A 22,515-nucleotide genomic window follows, 5' to 3' on the forward strand; every position below is an offset into this window, starting at 1 on the left:
GATACCGTCAATCACCTCGTGGCAGTTTTTTAGCAGTATTATAGTGCGCTCCAGAATTTGCAAGATTATTTATTTGTCGTGCCGTACATGTCCATGAACGGGCATTAGGTAAGGGAGGATACAATCAGAAAATAAAATAAGGGAAGGGCCAAGCAAAGCAAATAAGTAAATATGAACATGGTTCTTATTTTGGTCGGTGTGTCTTTCCGCGATTCCCCCGGCCAGATGGGCTGACATCAAACACGGGATTGCATGGTTGCTCGGAGGATTTCATGCCAGACGGTCGCTTCGTCCGCGATGTCATCACGAAGATCGCTCGCTGATCGGGGCGCCGTCCATGAACTGCTCTAACCTGCACCCCCCCCCCCCCACCTTTTCTATCACTTCTTTTTTTTTTCTTCCCCAACTCCTATCACCGATCGGTAGGCATTGGGTAGACATAAATTAGTGCCTTCTTCCTTTTCCTCAAGAATTACTATATATATATATATAAGGAATGAAGAAAGAAACGCCGATGTGCTTGTTACTTTGACAAAGTCTGGTCCACCAGACGAAACGTTAGTGAAAATATACAGTGCCAAACCAACGAAAGTCGTATAGTTTCTTTCTTCATTCCTTATTCTATCGGGGTCCGCGTGATTCTTTTCCCACTATTATATATTATATATATATATATTATATATATATATATATATATATATATATATAATATATATAATATATGTGTGTGTGTGTGTGTGTGTGTGTGGGTGTGTGTGTGTGTGTGTGTGTGTGTGTGTGTGTGTGTGTGTGTGTGTGTGTGTTTGTAGACTCGCTCACAAGCAAATCGAGTTAAATTTGTTTGGTTTCCAGGTGCAGAATGTTGCAGAGCCTGCTGGCACAAATGGTATGACAGAAGACACTCCGGAGGCTTGCTGGTTGTGTCAGCATCTTGACAGAGTGTTTCTCTATGGGTAAAAACTTACTTATTTGTGACTATGTGAAGCAGTGCGTTCGTGTTTGTCTACACAGCGCCTGTGTGGTGTGGTTCTTTTTGGCGTTCTCATGTTAGTGCGCTGTTCATAAACTATGTGTGTGTCCTCTTGGAAGTTAAAGCTTGCGCATCCACCAGCCTTTGACAGGTTCTTAATGAGAAAAAAAAATGATTCAAGCGGTATAACTACCGTTCTTGCAGTAAGAGAATGCCTAGCAAGCGTGAAATGGTGTAAAAATGAAGGGGAGATGGCAGTGCCATGTTGAAGTTCTTGTAATCGATTTTTGACACCGAGTTGGCATGGTTAGGTAATGCGAACTGCATAATATTCAAGTAGAGCTAAAGACTGAATGTTGTAAATAAATTACCATGCTGCAACTGCACTCTCCTCCACACATCCACAGCCAGGATTGTATCTTGTGGTTGGGGGATGGGGCCCTGATCTCCCTGTATGTACAGTCACGTTCAATATGACCTTCAAGAGGGGAGCGCGTGGCCTCAGGAGTTTACACATTTCGCATTCCTTCCACTAACCTTTATTTCTACAACCAAGCGGTGCTCTCTGACTGCGGGATGTTCCCAAATAAGAAAATAATATTAAGTACAGAAATGAAGCAAGTTGAAGCCGTGCGCAATCATTAAACTTGTAGAGGCCAAGCGTTCCCGTGTTGCAAGTCATATTGAGCGCGACTGTATGTCCGTGTGTGTTTTCACGTGTGTGTTTGCGTCTATACACGTACAAGCTGAAAATGGTGGGTGGGGGGATTAGATTGAACTCCCTTCAACCTCTGGTTTTGCCATTTGGTGCAAAATAAAACCTTCAAGTTTAACTAATTTTCCCTGCTCCTAATGAATTAATATATTACTGTGAAATTAATGAAAAATGGAGTTTTGAAATAACGGTGTATCAGTTAAAAATTAATTTTGTGTTTCTTTTTTATGCCCCTTTAATTTTGATATATCCCTGTATGTCCAGTTCATACGTTGCTAGGTTTATGTAATTTTAATTTCATAGTATTCCTGTTATTTGTTTTTTAGCAATTATTTCCAATGCACATATCACTAGCATTATATAAGTTAGTAGCGATCCTTGTCATTGTTTAAACCCTTTGTGGGTTCATCTATATTTTTCAGATGATAACACAAAAATATGCCTGCGGAATATCCAAATAACATACTTAGAAATAGAATGAAACAATTTTCACCAAAATGGCATCATTAGTTTACGAGAAAAAAGTGGGACGTATGTGTCCCATTGTTACAAGCTGCCACCAGCGACGCCAGCGCGAAGTCGGCGACGGGATGACAGCAGGTTAGTTCGTTCCGTACGTAAGCAGAGACAGTGAAGAGATCAGAGACGTGGGAAAACAAAACAAAACAACTTTACTCTAAGGATATTGCGGCACAAAAAAATTAATACAACACTTAATACAAACTAACAAAATACATACAAACTCAATAAATCAGCTTACAAGAGAGAATGATTACGAACTACACAAAAACTAACAAACACTAAAACTATTGATGCGAAAGTCCAAAGGGATAAACAGGGGAAGGCATACGTGTGATGACCGGCAGCGTTGGGTCCACGACGATCGGATGCGAGAAGTCGTCGGAGTTCTGGCACGACTGCGATGTCGGTGGTGTTGCAACGCTGGTGTTTCCGGGAGGCTAGTGCTTGAAGGCGATCTCGGGCAGGTTGAGCTAACCCGAGAGGAAGCTCCGATGTCTACGATGCGGACGTTAATTTCTCGTCACAACTAAACGAACGGCTAAGTTTAGGTGGCCAGCCGATACAGAGCCACACAAAACTTCCAGAAGGGATACTTGTTGATCTGCTTCTACACCATGTTGGTAAGCGACTAGACTGCTTAGCAGGGCCAAATCCTGCGCTTAAATCATCCTCGTGTCCCCTCATCCTTTTCCTGGGGGAACAAGGGACCTCTACCTGGGTCCAATCATGCGCGTTTCATCGTTCGAAACTCCGCCCTAAAATTACACTGACCACACCCCCTTTTAATTAGGAGAGGGTCCTCAACTGAGCGAGGGCGACAATCTGTTGGGGTGCTGCCATACGGCTTGTCCACCAGAAGTTTTTCCCGTGGGAACGGTCAGTTTGCTTGGCTCTCAGCCGGAGCGTCTTGAAGTCAAAAGCTTGTTCGGAGTACCTCGCGGCCTTTGCAAGATCCTGCCGCCGCCGCCGTAGGTACAAAGGATCAATCGTCCGCGGCGACGTTCGAAGAAGGACAACCCATTCAGCACTTCCTGGCTCTTTTCAAGAGTACGCGGTTCCCGCCGGTCAGCGGGGACGAGCGGCGCCCGCTAATTCGCCGTGACGCCGGGTCGCAAAAATCGCAGTCCGTGACACCCATTGACCCATGACGGGTCTTTGGAAAAGTGGGACAACACCTGTCCTATTGCCTCATGAGCGCACCAAACTGCAATCCTTCCACCAAATCTCTCGCATGAAAATGCGCGAAGCAAGCGGTGCAGAGGGGCACTTCATGAACTGTGAAAAAAAAAAAAAAATCTCTGGCACAACTCATTTCCGGCTGTGGTACAAAATATGCACTTGTGCCTGTTGTGCTGTACCAGCGGCTCTGCCGGGCCTCTTCGCATACACCAACCATTTTAGCTCCTTCCTGCCTCTACTGTTGGTCTAGATAGGGACGAGCACCTCAGTTACGCATGAATTTCCACCCATATATAAAATTGCGGCTATGAGTCAAGGCAAACATCATCAGTGTGGTGTCACTGAATGCACTGAATGCTGTAAATGCATTCATGAACTCCATGCATGTCTGAGGTATTAACTTTTCTCTTAGATCTTGTACATTCGTGTTCTTGTTCACTTCCAGATTGTCTAGAGCATCAATCTCGTCTTTCTTTTGCCTCTCAATTTCAGGAACAACGTCTTAGCCATAGCTTTTGGTCTCATTGCCACTGGTACTGCAGTCGTAAAAAGGACAAAAAGGAATTTCAGCACCTTCTCCATCAGAAAGCATGTGTTGCGACATGATAGTGCCCACAAAAAGTTGAAAAGGCAGTTATGGGGCCCTGTTTGGTTGTTAGGCTTACGAAGAAACTGCTTCATTTTCTGTTTGAGTACGCTTTGACACGATTATGGCTGATACACTGCTGCAATTTTGAAACAAATTTCATAGATTCATGCTAGAACTACTTCTCTCGAAATTCAGAAAAGGAGAAAGCTACCACAAGTCTAGAACTTTAGCTATCTTGCACGCAATGGAACGATTGTAAAAAAATTCTACAGAGCAAACAAATTTAAACTCAACGTATCACCAACACCACATATCGTAAACGCACAAAATATTTTTTCTTGGTTTCTAAAATGTTTCTAACCCACGGCATCAGAAAATCATACCACTAATGGCAACGCGCAGCGGCGAAGGAAGCTTTTACGGAAGAAGAAAAAGTGGGACAGATTCGTCCCATTATCCGTGAAAGGGTTAAGCAAGTACCCCATTCTACTCTCTTAATACCTTGGTGCTTGATTGTATGTGTAATCAATCAATGAGTGTGTTCTTAGGCTAGTTCTGTGATTTACAGTCCTGCCTTTTCTGTTCTGCACGCTTTTCTTGCATCCCATAACAGCTTTATCTTATTTTTCTGTGCAGCCTGCAGGAGCCTCAGTGGGGCTATTGGCCGTGGGTGCGCAAGTTCACACACCCTGCCGCTCAGCAGGAAATTGCTTCCCTGTCGGCAGTGTCCACCGACCTTGGATATGGCCGTGCCTGGCTCTTGGCCAGTCTGAATGGAGGACTGTTGGAGAGCTACATGCTCTCGTTCCGCCAGAACTTGCGGCTGCTGCGCAAGGGCTACTCACTGAACTCTCTCCTCAGGGATCCACAAGTGAGATGGCTAAAGCAAAACAAACCTTGCTTGGCTTTGTTTGGACCGTGTCGCTGTGTGAACACACAGTTTGTTTTTTGCACAACTACCGAAAAAGAAATGTTTTATCAATTCTCACGTGAGCTGTGTCCTAATTCTCCGTCCTTGCCCCTGCCATACCCAGACCTACCAAGTCTTCCGGATTACCCATACAATGTACGGATTCTCACCACTTTGTATAGTTGTACGATTTGCTAAGGAAATCTCTCAGGAAGCAGTTTTTAGCGTGAAATTTGCGGTTAGTGTGGCCACATAGAAATGCAAGCTAATTGCCATCACCGTTTCTCAACCTGGTGATCAACTGAGTCAGAATATGCTTTAGGTGAGTAATACCAAGTTTGCTCTGAACTGCGATCTCCATAAGTCTGCAGCGCCACCGTGTGTGCCGCACACTTTGTGCCGGATCATTTGCCGGGTGCTTTGCGAGCGTGGCACTGCAGTACGACGGCTTGTCTCTGGTTGATGGACAGGCCCATGTTACAGTGTACTATCCATGTTTTCAGAGCAATTTTAGGGGCGAAGCTCCTTAGGGTGTGGGTCGTTCCCTCCTCTGTAGTAGTATGTAGCCAGCTCTAGTTTAATGAATTGCTCACTAGATGGGCAGTTCACTAGATATGATAATTTACAAGACATCGTAGTGTTCCTTGATTTATTCACACTAAAAGAAATACTTTGCGGGCAATATACTCTAGTGAGCTTTCAACTTTTCGTCTTAATGTACATGATGAAGAATTTATTTCTACGAAAAACGCAAAGCACACCTTGAGCAAGATGTTCGGTTTTGGGACGCTTTATGCGCAGTAAACGCTGTGCATTGTTCGTGAAGCCGGAGCACTGGCACGATCGCGTTCCGTTGGGTTTCGTTGGGCATGCTACCGATCTTGCGTCGTGGAACGCGAAGAGGAACACTAAGCGCGTCGTGTCTTCCCTCTAGCCTTGCCGTTAATTCTCACAGGGCGAGCGGGGAACATGGTCGCTCTTGGCGCGCTTTCTCTTTCGCTCGGAGTCGCGCTCGCTCTTGGCGCGTTTTCTCTTTCGCTCGGAGTCGCGCTCGCTCTTGGCGCGCTTTCTCTTTTGCCGGAGTCGCGCTCGCTCTTGGCACGCTTTCTCTTACGCTTGGAGTCGCGCTCGCTCTTGGCGCGCTTTCTCTTTCGCTTGGGAGCGGACACTTTCCCTGCATTTCACCGATCACAAAGCGGTGATAATGAAGGGACCACGTAAACCAACAGTACAATAAAGTTTGATGTTTAATGTATACACGGTGTTTCACACTCATTATATGATGTACTAGGTGAATTTCACGGAAGAGTTTCACGGTTTACCGATGATTCCCTCCGGAGCTTTGCCCCACTCATCATCATTCACCCCGTGGATATGCTGTGATTTTTTATTCTTACGGGCTCTATTAATTGAGCTTGCAATCTTATGGTCTCGGTTTTTGGTTGCGTTGGCGTGTTTCTGATCAGGAATGTTTACTGCAACCTTGGTTTACTGTCAGCCGTTGCTCTTAGTAAAGAGCGGGAGTGCAAACAATATCCGCAGGTGTTTTTCGAGCACCATGTTGCCAAATTTTGCAGCTTTGTGTAACCTAGGAAAGGCAAGCATTTTGTGTTCTGCGTGGCTGCAACATCGGTATCTCTCGTGAAGCTTGAAGAGGTGAAAAATCCTTGAACGGGGGTGTCGCAGGAGCCCACGTTTCGACGAGCGGTCCTGTCTTCAAGGCAGCAGCTGCCTAATGTAGCCTGTCTATGTGTGTGCTGTGTACACCTTCCCCAACCAAAACAGAAGAGTAGGCCAGGGAAAGTGCGAAAACAGCAGCGATAAAGTGAAGAAAAGACAGGGGCATAGATTGAGATCAACCGGTGTGCCAAATTGGGTCAGTAAAAAAAGAAAGTGAGGAGTGGGGCACATGCCTTGTGTTTGGGGTTTTGTCCGCTTCCAAAGGGTAGAAGGGAGCTGGGGAGGGGCATTTTGTTGAACTGTGAATGCCAAAGTAAGCGTGAACTAAAGATGTTAGTTGTTTTAGCAACCCAAGCACGTCCAGTGCATGTTCTGTTTGCCTATATGTGTGGGTGTGTACATATGTTTGTGCCTTGTTTGCTGTCGATTAGTTTTTACCAAAAGAGAAGACAAGTCCACTTGTTGAAACATTGGCTCATGCAACATTTTTGGTTCAACAACAATAATCGTTATAACAGTGGCAACAACAGCAGCAGCAGCAATAATAATATAATAATATAATAATAATAATAATATAATATAATAATAATAATAATAATAATAATAATAATGCTATTAGTGTGTATCACTGTTAAAAATGGCAATACCTTTTTATTAAATTCAGTGCCCTTGCAATGGTGTACAGTATGCTCTGTTCTGTTTGTGCAGTACTTGGACCTGCTTGCCACCTTGCTTTCAGGATTGGAACACATCCCTTTCAGTCTGAACCAGGTACCACACCTCTGTTTAATTTCAACCCAATAATGAAAGTGTACCCGCTATGGCCCAAAATTCTTGTTTCTCTTCCTTGCTTTAGAAATTAGGAAACCCATGAAGTGCCAGGACTTAATTAATTTGGAAACCCATTAGAACAGCAAATTAACGGTGCCAGCAGTGAAAACTTTAGGATGTATTGATAATAATGCAGCACCAAAACTTTAATTGCTGAAAGGACCGATGCGCAAGTGGCATTTTTTTGAGACAGGGTAAACTTGTCGAATAGATTTTGGGTGGTCAACCTTTTTCAGCATTAATATAGAACAGTTTTTATGTACTATCATCCAAGGTGTTGAAAAAGTACTTTGTTCATTACATATTGCTAATTTTTAAGCCTGTTTTATTTAATGCATTAAAATAACATTAAGGATAAAGAAATGTATTCAGAGCTTCTGGAGCATTTCAGAATTATTTAGAGAGGCCGTCTTCTGGGCTGCTTAGCGTACATTTCTGACTGAATCTCAAGTGGGTGTGTGTGGCAGGGAGGGTGCAACTTGCCTGGTTTGCCACCCCTGGCTATGTTCCTGTTGTCTGTGGCAATGGCAAGAAGTAGGCACTTTATGAACTAGTTTGAATGGGTATGGCTCGTGGCGTGACTACTAAATGAAGTAATTAATGTTGCAATGGAGCATACTTGTTTAACCTCAAGAGACACGCATCTGCAGTATCCACAAATACATAGAGATAAAACAGACAGCAATGGGCATCAGCAGGATTTTGTATTGGGGAGGAGGGGTGCAAACCAGTGTTGCATAGGGGCCGGGAGGCAAGCGCCCCCTTTGAACCCCCCTGCCGGCGCCCTTGAAGATAGCCCATGTCATATGCAGTGATTCCACTCCTGCGCATATCGCTGGAAATTGCACCAAACTGTGCCAGAGTCTCAGGTTTGGGGTCGTCTATCACGCGATCTATCACCGGCAGTTGCATCGCCGGCATGTCAAAACATGTGCAGCTTGATCTTGGGGCCGCCAAAGTCACAATCACAGACCAAGAATTATTCCACTGAATAGCTCACCCGTGTGTCCTGACTAGGCCACGACGCCATGCTCGTTGCCGATGCAGCTTCTGTTGTGCGTGTCGGCTCGACGGCAAAATGCACTCTCCGCAGAGGCTCGAGACGTCTAGGCCAATCAGTATCGAGAAAGTATGGCGGCGATTCTTCGGTGGACGTTGTCTGTTCCAGAAACGCTGCCGATAGCTCGTTTTAAGCGTCGCACGGCATGTAATTAAAGCAGTGTTCACTAATAAATATATACACGTGACACTAAAATGCCTGTCACCTCTGTTTCTGGACATCGCAGAATGAAAAATTGGATCTTCATCCAGAAGAACTTTTTCGTAATTCCTTCCACCAGCACATCTGGGTTCGTAATTGCTCTTGCGGTAAATACCCTCTAAAAGGCCCTGCCATCAGTGTTCAGCACATCAGTGTTCCCTATACAATAAAATGGTCCAAGGTGATCAAGTCACTTTCTTAACACTGTTGTAAGGTTAATTTTTTTAATATATGATGCAAAATATAGTCTGATATTTCCCGTCTACCTCTTCTGAAACGGTAACATAGCTGCTCCCAGTTTGCTCCAAAACGGCTGCTGCTAGAAGTGCTCATATACAAGTACACATTGGGTCAGTTCCACTCCTGATTACGGTTTCTTTGTTGCATCTTTTGCTTGCATATGTAACTAGATGGAATGTACTGCTTAAACCATATGACTTCTTGTGTTTTGAAAGATCTTCACATGTTCCGTTTCCCTCAGAACAATGCACTGTTGGATGACATAATGCCTGGCCAAAGATCATATCACATCGCCAGTCTCTACTTCATGTGGATGATGATGTTGTGGTGCTACCTCAGGTGAGAGACCAATTTAGTTTGTAGTATTCCTCTATGCGCCATAGAGAATACGTACATGTTTACCAACCCTCCTAAATTTTTTACGAAGTTTACAAATTCAGGCTTGAGTCAAGATTTTAGGAATTTCATGTCAAGTTAAAAAAAAAAAGGTGTTTGCCAACACAGACTCGTGACTTAGTTGTGACTTGGTTGTTTACATTTATACCAAGTTTATGTCGATGTTCCGAGGTGCTCCATTTCGTGTGAAGTTGTGTGGCACGCACATTCAAAATTTTTTTTAAATACGTTCTGAGCTATATTAGCTGGTGATATTTTGTCGATGATATATGTGTGACCACACAAATCTATCACAAGTTATCTCGCCTTCAAAATTTTGTGTTGGTACACCCTTAAGGCTGAGATGATGCTTTTCAAGATTCTGCTAGATGGAAACTAGTACTTATTTGAACTAATAATGCTTCCCATTTCCTGTCTGTCTACAGGGAGTGTCTGTGATGACCATATCGTCAACAGACAGTTCGACCAGCTCTCGTGAGGACGACTCGGGAATCCAGAGCGTTCGTGTCTCTTGTGCCACGCTTTCTTCTCTGGCATCACCTGCGGAAGAAGTGCACGTCCCCGAGACTTGTGATTGTGCCGAATGTGCTGCCTTTCTGGACCGACAGCGCATTCAGCGGATCATCAACTTAGATGTCGTTCCACCATCATCTGGTGACTGTAACGAGGCTGCTGATTTAGAACTTGAGGTGACGCGAGTTGTGATAACGCGGCGCAAAGGTGGAGGCCAGAGTGCCACGAAGCCAAGAACGTTGTCAACGTGCGGAAGTGAAGCTGTGACATCAGTGACCTGCAAGGCGAAAAACGTCGATGACAAGGTGTGTGCTGTGCTTAGGCAGACACTGGCTCAAGCAGAAAAGCAGGAGTTCTTGCAGGGAGCCCCGTCGAGTGAGAAAGCAAGGACTGGATGTTTTGCTTCGTTAGCCGAGTCAACCGTTTCCATGGTAGACTCTGGATGTTATGCATTTGCGGAAGGTGACAGAGGTGCCCCAGATGGCTGCGAAGGAGGTGCAACTGATGAAGCTGAGCCAGAAGGCAGGACAACAGATGACTGTGAACCGAACGAGGAAGTGTTTTCCATTTATGATCATAGTGACAAGTGTGCCTCTGACATGACAGCCAGTGGCATCGGTGATGACAGTGGTTCTGCTGTACAAGGAAAGCCAGCAGAGCCTCCAAACTACGTTGAACCAGAACTGCTTGTAGAGACAAGCAAGAAAGAAGGATTCGATATCAAGTAAGCAGGTGGAGTGTGCCGCTGAGTTTCGCAAAATGTCTGTGCTGCGACACTTCCTGGCATGGCACAACTATCCAGGGATATGCATGCTTGTAATCTTACTCTTATTGCTTCTGTTGCTTTTCTCATGCTCTATTTTGCCCTCCTTGTAAGCTCCATTTGCTCAGACAGAAAATTTAGCAGCGCTGCTATGACTGTAGGCAGCCAAATTGCCTTGTCAAGAATTTTAGAAAATTTATAAACATACTTGCTATTCTAAGTGCAGAGCTGTAAAGTACCTACTTATTATGTGTATTAATGAAAGCCTAATGAAACCTACCGCATTTTCTTGTGTATAGCCGGCACAAATATACAGAAACTTCAGAGCTAAAGTCGCGGTGCGAGTTATACATCAAGTTCGGTGTGGAAGTTGGCTTTGCAGCACTATTTCATGGTAGTGCAAGGAGGGCAGCTTCACGGCAATAATCGGAGATGTTCTTTCCCTTTAATTTTTATTTTTCCGTGGTTTGTAGTTGGGGCTGCAGGTTACATGCAGGTATGGGTTATATGTGAGAAAATGCAGTATATAAATTCACTCATTGTATTGAAAGCACATGCAGCATACATAGTGTTTTAAGTGGAATGTGAACTTAACAATGTTTACATGTGGACAAACTTGAAATATGAAAGAGAATGCAGCCACTGGTGTAATAGTAAGTTCCATTCCAGTCTGCCTATGTCCTTGCGCCACTAGACACCTTGTGCATGCATGCATCTGAAAAGCCGCAGCAACTGTGGCTACTTCCAAGGCAACTGACATGGAATGTGAATTCTTTGCTGCAGTCATGTTAGAGTATGTAATGAAACATAGAGACTTGTAGCAGGTCTTTATCTAACATATATATGAACATGCATAGAACTTATATTGTTAAACCGTTATTTCTTTCAGAGTAGAGAATAGTGCTCTTCTCTATCTGACACTCAAGGTATTTGAATTGGATGACGAGAAACTGTATAAGGTAAGGAACTTTACATCCTTGATAGTTTTTCAGAATGCTGCTGCAGTCATAGAATCACGAGCACTGTTTTGCAATAGTGACCTGTACATTGGAAAAGTGTTCTGGACCAAGGTGTATTACACTTCCCTGAGAGAGAGAGTGCTTTCCGAAAACCAGTTCTCTTTCATTGAAAGCTAACTTGCTGCATTGGTGGCAATAGCATGTAGCTTTGCTGACGACATGAACAGCTTTCTTGTGATTACTTTCTTTAAAGTTACGCAAATTGTGTCATGGAAGTTTTGCTGACATCGTTGCTTGTGTGCTAATTCTTGCTGCGTTGCATGAGTCTGTGACTATTCTGTGCCACAGTTTACAAGAACGTTCATGTTTTGAGAGATGTGTTGCTGTTTAAATGTTTTTATGTGGGCACAGTGTTATAATCAAATGTTATGTTGGCACTGTGTCGCACTTCAAGTGAACGAGCATTTTGGCGCTGGCCCTGTTATTCCTCACTTCATGTAGACCAGGCTTCACCAAATTTTCATTCTAACTAGTCAAGAACTGTGCAAGCTTCCCTGGTGCAAATTTTCATTTCATTAATTGCCTTGGAACCATTTCTGAAGCTTCACTGTAAACAATTGCTCCAAAACCACAGTAATAATTGTTACGGCCATAACCAGGGCTGGTCACTATTGAAGATACATTTATCTCAGATACTCCTTGGGTATCTTGTATCTGTATCATGATACCTTTGGCAGGTGGGTTATCAGCATCTGTATTTCCTCTACATTGTATGAAGTATCATGTATTCTAAGATACAAGATACGCCTTTGGCACAAGTGACTGAGGTTGTTTAGGAATTTGAAGCAGTTCAGCATAAATGCAGAAGATCACACATCAGTGCTGACGTTCTTCTAATGAGCAAACGCGAATGACTTAGCCAGATGCTGTGGAGCAATAGTAACAGTAATCATAAAAATGTTAATAATTGATTTCTGAATTATACTTGTTACATGGAACGTTGAAACTTGAGAAAAATCAAGTGGTCATAGCACACCCTTTTGCTTTCCTTATGCTTTGAAAAATAAGTTCTCAACACTTTTCATGAAATGTATTGCTGTTCTTGCCAACAGGTTCATGTAAAATATATTGCACAGTGGAGACACATATTATCTCGAACAGCGATACATGTAGCTGCAACTTGAGTACCTAGATTGAACTTTGCTTGAGCTTTTCCATTTACTGCTCAGTACCCACTTTCACGCTCTGTAATACTATTCGAAATGCAAAAGCAGACGCTAAAGATGAAAGCTGTGTTTATTTAATTTATTTGGCTGGCAGCTGCACCTTGTCGCTGCGCACACCTGCTCAGCACCAGCGTGCTGTTTCAAATAATGTGATTAAGGAAAGACTATTTGCTCCACTATATCATGACAGCTTTCACTCAAGTGCCAATGCATTAGCTTTATGAGTCCAGCGGTCTTCTGCTATGTATTTTCTACTGGCTGTACGGTGTGGTGGTACAGTCCTTACGTTGACTGTTCGTTGACCGTGTGAGAAGCAAGTATGAACAGTAGTCAAGTAGGCTAATATATCGTTTTCCCAAACTTCTCTCCCATAGGTAGGCACGCTTAATTTTGAATATCCTCCACTAACATTTGAGAACTTCTTTCGGTGTTCCAAGAGCATATCATATCGTTAGCAAGCAACATTCTACGGGACAGGGCTGATTTCCTAAGATCAACCTAGGTGCGATGGTGGGATTGCCAATTTTTCCCTTTCGTGTTTACAAATGGCACAAGGCACTCTTATTGGATTCCGATATATGGTTGTGTTTTACTAAGCGTTCACCTATAGCTTCTTTTCTGTGCGATCCAATATAGGTTGCACATGTTCTATAAAATAAGAATGTTATAAACCGATTATAAAGTGCACTAGTTACTTTTTATTTCTGAGCACTAGCAAAGAACATTAAACGTGGCTCATGCATCATAGTACGGGTATGAGTAGCAGTACAAAATGCCCAATGTATATGCCACCAGCATGCCCCATAGGAGATTGTGATATCATGATCATGATGACAGTATTATACTGCATTTTAGTGATGGTTCAATGTGTGCATAATCTTAAGTAGTTGTAGGTTCATTAAAACATAAATTTGGGATAGTTGGTCTTGCATAACAGGCAAACCATAATAGAATTTTGACAATGTACAAGCAGAGAAACGAAAAATAACAAAGAAACAGCCCCTCAGTGTATGCAGCATTGTTTCTGTTTTCATGCCTTTTCAAAATTTCAGTGTGGTCTACTTTTCATGGTTGAAAGTTAAAGTTGGCAGTGGAGTAGTACGCAGCGCACTTATGCTGCTTCACTTTGTGTCCCCCAGGCAAAAAAAAAATAATGATTTATTTCTTTAATTTATTATGCCCTCATGCTTCACAGAAGGGAGGGCTTACAATAGACAAACATGTAACAGCTGACAATGCTTTTACCATGCAAGATGACTCAGCTCTCATTTACCAACACTCCACTATCATTAGCTGCTCTTGCCTGTGCGGTAGAAACTTCCAAAAAGGTGTGTTCGAAAACGGTGTGAGAAATGTGGAAGATTAGCCGTATTTGGCATCGAACTCATTCTCATGAGAGCGTCTCTGAAAATAAGAAGGAAACACATTAGCAACTTTTGATAATAACTGGCTAAATGACACCAAATAGGGAAAAGTAGTGCAGTGTGTAAAAAGGTAAATGTATAATTAAAGAAATTAACTCTAAGCGCAGGTGTTTTGTTGGTAGTATTTTCTTCTAAACCATCCTGTGCGACACTTTTATGACATAGACTTGACCAACTCCCCACTATCGCTAGGATGATAGACAGGGGAGGAAATGTGCAAACTGCCACAAACATAACAAGCAAACAATGTTTGCAGATGTTTTGCCAATGGCATGAGAAAGTTTAAATGTTTGATATGAGTCAGAGGTGAAAGGCATAGCTGATAGACGCGATCGAGGGGATGCCAATGCTATCACCAAAGAAACCAAAGAAACGAAGGTTCAAAATAAAAATGACAAGTTTTATGACGATTCAAAGCGCTGAGCTGTACTGCATGCTCAAACCTATGCAGGGGTGTTTCATTATCTGCCTAAGTTGTTAATGTAAAAATTTTGCCGATCATGACTTGTACTATTCCTCTATAGCGTCGGCAAATGGTGTAGAAAATATTCACCATGTTTCTTGTCATGCCAAACCGTCCATGCAGGGTTAAGTAATGACGTAATTACACTGCCTAGGGCCCCCAGCTATAGAAATGGTGAAATAAATGAAAGAAACCTGCCGGCAGAAAATAATGATTTGTAGGGTTTTACGTGCCAGAACAATGATATGATTATGAGCCACACCGTAGCAAAGGGCTCCGGAAATTTTGACCATCTGTTCTCTAATATGCACTGACATTGCACAGCAAACAGCAGTAATTGGAACAGAGAGAGACAAACACAACGAATGGAATGACAGTTGGCTGTTTAGCTTGGGCAGCTCAGCTGGTTGTGCTCACCTTATAGGAATGTGTGCACGATGAATTGAAATACAGGCACTCCACATGCACCTGAGATGGATGAAGCTCGTGTTCAGTCACATCCCATACTTTCACATCTCTCTGATGCACTGTGCATGACAGAACACATCTTCCTTAAACATTTGTGGAACTCTGCTGGTGATGCCTGCTTACTCCGAATTCAAGAAGTGTTGGATGGCAATGCATTTGTGGCTTATGGTGGGGAGACAAGTCACTGTAAAAATGGCCCTGTTGTGTGTGTGACTGAAAACTGCATATAAATTCTTAGAAAGCTGGCTATATCCAGATTAGGCCTTGTGACTAAAAGGAGCTATAGCACGATTTTTATTTTTCCCTATGTTTGCTGTCTGACGCATTCAGATGTTTCTGGCATGGAAGGGCTTTGATGGAAGAGGACTGCTGGAGCCTATATATGTTCTAATGACAAACAAATTTCTGTACATACTGAGGCCTGGGGCTGAGGTGAACCAGTTTGTTGTCGACTTTTCGGTGTGCCTCAGTGAAGTCAAGGTGGTCACCGTGAGTACAGAAATCTACTCCACTTGAAGTTTATATGTTTCTGAAGTGTTTCAAGTTAAGTACATTGTGTCAAAATAATGGTGTCACTATCCCTCAAATGGAGACATCACATGACATTGCACTGTTTACAAATGCCTTTTGAATGCATGTTGCCTGCATTAGCTTTCAGAATAAATAAAAAAGAGATCAGGATTAAGCTTTTCACACACTAGTTTAGTTGCTGTTCTGGAGAACTTGATGTTCGCAATCTTAATCCCTTGAGATGGGATGAGTTGTTCATGACAACTACTGCATGTTAGAATTTTTAGCTGCAGCCACAGCAGTGTAAAACTATCAGAACTTGTGCTTTTGCTTGAATTTGGAGGCATTAAATAAATGTTTGAGCATGCATTAGAAATGTTGTGTTAATTAATATTTGGTACTACTACATCTAAGTGAACACCACGTTGATCTTTGAGGTAAGCTTGGTTGCATGTGGAAGTTTGCACCGCATGTACCTGTTATTGTCGAGTATGCAATAGTCCTGTGCTGTCCTTTTTGGTTTCATAGCAAAAATCAGGCCTTTTGCCACGGTCTTGTGGCAAAATAGCTGGCAGGTGGGCGATTTGATAGTGATTCATGCTGAATTCACAACACTAGATGAAGATGAGAAGGGAACGCCACCAGCGCAAACTCTCAACTAGTTTATTCCGAAACTAAATTTGCAGAATCACAACCTTGTGATCCTGCATGATCCTGCTCACTGACAATTACTTACTGTTAAAACGAAGCCCTGGAGCACTCGCTCTTAACATTCATGCCCTTTCTTGTTGCCTACAACTTTTTGTTACCACATATCAGGCTCAACACAAGACACATTGCCCCGAGTGCTTGTTCAGCAATGTGCCTTTATGCTCTCCTTCTAGCATGCTCTCCTTCATTATTATTATTTTTTTGATCAAGCAGTAAAATACCTTGCTCAGCTTTTTGAGCAAGTGTGCCATTGGCGAACTTGTGCCGAGCATGCACATGTGATGCTGTGGAAATTAGTGTGCCGACACTTTGGAAAGAACTGCCAAGCATTATTGCTAAGTCCCTTTCATGTTTTCTGACACTGTTGCCATAATTATGTGAGATAGTAGCACTTGTTATAATGTCAGATGCTCTAAAAGGAAAAAAATTCCTGTTTATTTATTTTCAAGTATTAGCATTGTTGACGTTTGATGATTATTTTGGTATTCTTCCTTGTTAACTTGTAGTTACCGAAGTGGTAAGCATTGTTTCGTGCATTGCCTGCTGTCACAGGTCTGGCTGAACTACCAGGGCTTCTCCCTGACTTGCAACTCTGGGAAGAAGACAGATGTGGCTACTGGCCATGCTGAGTTAACAAGGTACTGTGTTGAACATACTGTTTAGGGATGGGCGAATATGTAGTAAACTTGAGGTTTGAAGCGAATAGTCATTTGGGTCAGATAATTTTGAATCAAATAGATATGTCATATATTAAAAAAAGTTAGCATTTTTGTCATGACCCAGCCAACTAGCACAATATTTGAAGAATTGAAACTAGGCATGTGTGAGTGTCAATTTTTGGTTCGAAGTGAAGTCCGAGCAACTTTGAATAGTAGCAAGATTTGTATAGCACAAGGGTGCAAGGTAAAACGGTACAATAAGTTATGTTTAAAAGTTACTATGCTTAGCACATATAAGCCCGTATAATACGCTTTTAAATTTTAAAAGTAATGACGGTAATATGAAGGTGAAGGTAATATGTACATTTAACCTTGAAGTGGCAGTATGGATTTTCCCTGGATGGGTGGTTTTGTGGTATAGCACCCCCACGCTGCAGTGAAACGACCTTACAGGAGGATTACATGTGCTCAGATATGCATATAATTGTTCATTTCGAATATTTCGAAATTTCGAATAATCTAAATTCATGTTAAAGCGAATTCGTATACTGTAATACTCATTCGAATATTCGAAGCACCCGAATATTCGCCCGTCCTTAGTACTGTTTACTGTTATGGCACTTCTGTGTTTTTAAATTTTTGTAAAATGGCATTTGCAGTTCTCTCGGAAATTAAGCAGATGTAAGTATACAATACCAGCTGCTGTGGTCTGGTGGCTTCAAAATTCCACCGCAGTGCTTAAGGTCATAGGTTCAGTTCCTGGCTGTGACAGTTGCATTCTGATGGGGGCAGAATGCAAAAATATTTAGATGCGCTTCAAAAGAAATATTATAGCCAGAATCTCCCTGTTTCATGCAATGTTGAGCACTTTCAGGTGCAGCGTCTCCATTCAAACTGCATAGCTGTTATTCCACATGTCTGTCCTCTACTGCTTGCCTCAAAAAGTGCACCGTTGCGCGTCCTGGGTGCACCTTCATGGCAGCATCATCGTTGCACACGCTTTTCAAAAGTCGAATTTCTAACGAGCCACTCTTTTTCCATATTCTTTTGTGAAGATTAAGGTTAGTGGTATTTCCCCAACCAGAAGCAGTGATAGTGGCAAACTTCTGAGCCCAAAGTGCAGGAACAAAAGGTCACAGTTTTGCTGCAAAGGTGAAGCAATGAATGCTATAGCAATAAATTCAAATGTTACGCTGCTAGCCTTACTTTGCAGCAGGCTAGCAGTCTTAATTTGTAAGTGGGTAAAGCATAAGATGGCTTGCACATAATGCAGGACCTGCCACGTTCCACCGTACTGGCGGTCCAATCAGGTGGGTATAGGATGATGCCAGTGTGTCGTATTCAGGCTGTGGAATGCTGCTGGTGTGTGTGAAAAGTTACAGCAGAGCCACTGCAGGCTTCATTGTCACCGAGGCACAATCTGAACGCTGATCAGGAAGAGGAGGAGAGTTTGAAGAGAGGAAAGGTGCTGGCATCGCCCGTGACATATGCCATGGAGAAAGAGAACTGATGGCGGTTTCCTTTTTTTTGATAGGCATGCTGACTGGCTGTGTTTATTTTTTCAGTCAGCTGGAAGATAAACCACCGTAACGTGCTTTTATAATAGTTATCAAAAATAGTGAAAAGTGCATTTATAAGGCTGTGGCGAGAGTGTAAGAACAGGCAACAGACTCGGAGGGAAAAAAAAAAGGGACTGAACGGTCTGCACTGCTAGTTTCTTCTAGACCTTTGCCTTACTAAAATAGGAAAGGATGACCAGATTTGTCTCTAAGGCTATACTGATGTACTGTCGTGTTGAAAAATTCAACAAAATGGTGCAGTTTTGAAAAGTAATATTTTCCATTCTTCATTACAAGCCTGTAGTTCGAGCTGCCATGGTAGGTGCATCCACATGTTCATGTGTCTCAGCTGCAAGTTTGAAATGTGAAGCCATGCCGATTGCACAGTTAATGGAATCTTTGTGCTTGTAGTTGTTAGATTTCAGTGTGATTATACTGTGTCTTGAGTTTCCCTTGTACTGTTCCCATAGTTTCCTTTTCTCTTTTGCAGGAATATTCTCTCAAGCTTGGATCTAGCCGTTCGGAGAACTCACAATGGTGTCAAGTGCCTTCCATCTATAGTGAGTCACTGCTCTGAACAGCTAGATGCTTTGAAGAAGCTCTTGGCCCATGAGTTGAAAGCCCAAGAGGTGAGAAGCAGGGAGTCTGCACCTCTTCTCCCATAATCACATTAAACAATGTACTTGCATGCATCGAATATGTGCATCCTATGTGCATATTATGCAGTATGTTTGTGTGCTAATCTATAGTATACTGGCTCTCTTGCAAGTAAATGAAAAAGTTAGGCATTAGCACATTTTTTTTTCTTATGCCGGGTGAAGGGGAAATGGCATGCGAGGATTTATTGGTTAGCTGCCAGCTTGTAAAGATGGCTTGCTACGTGATGCTATCTAGCAAAAGGAATGTGTATTTGCCACCATGGCTACAAGTGGTGCTGGCTAATACTCCCAGGTTACACGCACAGAAATACCAATAAAGTGGGTGAGACTGGCAGTGCATTGCACATGCAATGCAGAGTGCTTGCTCCCCACCTGTCGCTTTTTGTTCACCTTTATCTCAAAACTGTATCTAACATTTATTTCAAGATTGAATGAAAGAAGGGAACTTTGAGGGCTCTGCAGGTTTGGTCCCTGCTGGCGGCAAGTGGTCTTTTCGTCCACTTTACTTTCTTCACATCTACATCACAATCACTTCAATACACTTAAAACAGTACAATTAACGTCCTCTATACCTTCCTTGGCTTCGTTATCTGGGTTTCATTAAGGTTATCTCAAAATAGTATTTGACAAAAAAATGGGACACTCAATCCATGTCACTTCTTTCGTTAATTTCATTATGTGGGTCATCTTGTCATAAAGGTCGCACAAAAAGATTGGACGTAAGGAAAGCATCATTGCACAGCACATTGTGTTTAGAAGGTTTGACTGCATTGCACACCAACATCTTCAGACACACAATGCTGCTAAGCATTTTGCTCACGTTTCATTGACGGTTTCCTTGAGGCACATGTGTGTGCTTAGATTTGCATGGACATTAAAGGCCCCAAGATGGCCAAATCATCGCTTGGTATTACCCTCACTGTGGCACTTGTTGCTTTGTGATGTCAAGTAGTCAGTCTTGACCAGTGCTCAGCATAACAATAAGCACAAAGGGACTAACTAATGCAATCACTCCAGGACGGTGGGCTCGTTGTAAAGGACTACCACCTGGTGCACTGGGAGAAGTGCACCCAGTCCTCACCGGGTGATTTCGCTTGTGGGCCCAGTGTGGGCGGTCCCCTTATGTGGAGATTCCTCGAAGGAACACCAGGCGAGAGAGGAAGAAGCACTGGGAAGCTGGCTACCTCTTGCGGTGGGTGCTTCATTTTGCATGCTTACAGAATGCCAGAGAGCATGACAAACACTCTGGATCACCCTCTGGGTGCCAGTTGTATCTATTGATGGAATAAGCAAAAACGAGGTGGTATCCTAAATATGAAGTGGTAACAGCTATAAGAGGCTCTGGATTGTATACACAGTAAGTCGCAGTATATCTTGCATATTGTACTTTGGAGTCAGAGTTTGCGTTGGCAAGCACACTTGATTTGCCTGTGCGGTATGCAAGTGCCATTGACACAGTCGTGCCACTAAATGCGAGTTTGCTCTAAGACTGCCATAAACTACTCCAAAGGTGAGTACAAAGGCAGGTACACCAATGGCAGGTGTGCACCTACGGTACAGCCATTGGCCGGCAGTGACGGCGTGAGCTGAGTAGGCAATGCACTGCATGTAACTAGCTAGGGATGATTGACTCTATGCAGCGCAGCAGTACCTTGTTACATTGAAATGGCGTTAGGTCATTGGAAAGGCAGTTTATTCACTCAGTAAGAACACAGCGGCCGTCGCTTCATGGAGCAAAAAGGTTTAACTTGTCATCAGAGGAGTGGCTGGGTTAGTGCTCTGTAACAAAACTGCGCGGGAAGGGGGGGGGGGGGAGGGAAAGAAAGAACAAATGACTTGGTGGCTGATTTTCATGCGTTTTGAAATGTGAGTTCATATACAACGAAATACTGATACGAGAACCACTTTTACGGCAGTTTGACTTCATTATAAAGAGGTTTGACTGTACATTGAAAGCATAGTGGGTGAACCAAAATTTTGAAATTTTTTTGAATTATCGAAATTTCATTTTCACCGCTCTACTGTATAAGCTGTCTGCGTCAGCCCATAGATCAAATTTTAACAACAGATTACTGTGCTTGCCGCTAGCATTGTGCATTGTGTTACTTGCTATTGCAGGAAACAAGTGTGCCTCAATATGTTCAATCTTTTGTAATGCATTGGCTGCTCCATTAGTCACCATTACAACAATCTGACAGTATCATAGGGGATACTAGTACATAATGTGCTCTTTGCTGGGACGAGGCTTCACTGATGTTTTTCCTGGTTGGCTGTACTCTTGTAAGGTGCTCCTGTGCATGTAACTTTAGCATTTGATGTTCTGAACTCTATATTGAACACCATAGCTTCTGAAGTTCTATGAACTTTTGTTCTGGCCTGTAAGCCTACTTCCTTGCTAAAACATTTAGATACAAATTTTTAGGTAATTTTTACAAGGTCCTTCTGGTTGGCTCAGCATGGTAGCCACCAGGTGGACTAGCCTCACAACAAGTTTGGTTTTCTCGATCCTTTCTCCTTGCAGGGCTGGGGTACTGTACAGGTTCTCAAACCAAGGGGACACCATACCTAGTGCCACTTACCTTGTCAGGTGAGAGTTGCACTTCTTCGTGTTCTCAGTGCTTTCAGTGGACTTTTGTTTGTAGTGCAGCCTGCAGACCGCTTTCTTTGTCCTCTCATCCTGCAGCGGTGTCCACTGTGGTTCTTGCCAGGCTGTTTCCAATGTTGGCCGGCCGCATGCCTTGCAGCTGAACCTGGCTCCTTCTGGTGGTGCCTGCCTTCAGCTCGCTGCTTCCAATGAGGCAGAGATGGAGCGTTGGGTTCATGCACTCACTGAATCCGGGCAGGCCTCCTTCGTGGGGTGCGTTTCCTTAGATGAAAGATATGAAAGATAGCTTTTTGTAGTGACCACTAAAAGCTGTTTTTTGACAACTTTGGCAGGTCTGTGGGCTCATGCTTTGTGTTTTCATTTTGTTTGTAATGTCAAACTTCGGGCTAGTTGGTTATGCATAGTACTAAGGAAACAGCGCGACTTTCTCAGGAGGGGACAAAGCGAAAAAGAACGACGAGCCCGGAGCACATAAATCCTTGTGCCATACACATTGTCACGCACAAGGTTAGTTAAAAGAAGCACCATTCAACCGTGCTTTTCCAACGCATTAGAAAAATCATGCAGTCATGTTGTTACAGAAAGCTTTAACATGCAGCTTCGTCAGCTCGAAGCAGCAGGGTACCCACAGAGGCTGATCATGTCAGTAGCAGAAACAGTTGACAAGAAAAGAAAGATGGCAGCAAATAAGATGAGCAGGTGG

The 22,515-nt window shown here is 43.1% G+C and overlaps 1 protein-coding gene across 1 annotated transcript in view; it reads left to right on the forward strand.

Moving 5' to 3' along the window:
* Window positions 1–22,515, forward strand: part of LOC119378756 (pleckstrin homology domain-containing family M member 2-like) — a 45,753-nt gene that overhangs the window by 512 nt on the left and 22,726 nt on the right. The window contains 13 exon segments of the mRNA XM_049411811.1: window positions 853–953; window positions 4,612–4,846; window positions 7,274–7,336; window positions 9,162–9,236; window positions 9,719–10,530; window positions 11,459–11,528; window positions 15,440–15,598; window positions 16,883–16,968; window positions 19,039–19,177; window positions 20,225–20,399; window positions 21,326–21,332; window positions 21,729–21,794; window positions 21,891–22,068. Coding sequence (XP_049267768.1) covers window positions 853–953; window positions 4,612–4,846; window positions 7,274–7,336; window positions 9,162–9,236; window positions 9,719–10,530; window positions 11,459–11,528; window positions 15,440–15,598; window positions 16,883–16,968; window positions 19,039–19,177; window positions 20,225–20,399; window positions 21,326–21,332; window positions 21,729–21,794; window positions 21,891–22,068 — 2,166 coding nt within the window.

This window comes from Rhipicephalus sanguineus, unplaced genomic scaffold, assembly GCF_013339695.2.
Source record: "Rhipicephalus sanguineus isolate Rsan-2018 unplaced genomic scaffold, BIME_Rsan_1.4 Seq963, whole genome shotgun sequence".
NCBI classification, from domain to species: Eukaryota; Metazoa; Arthropoda; class Arachnida; order Ixodida; family Ixodidae; genus Rhipicephalus; species Rhipicephalus sanguineus.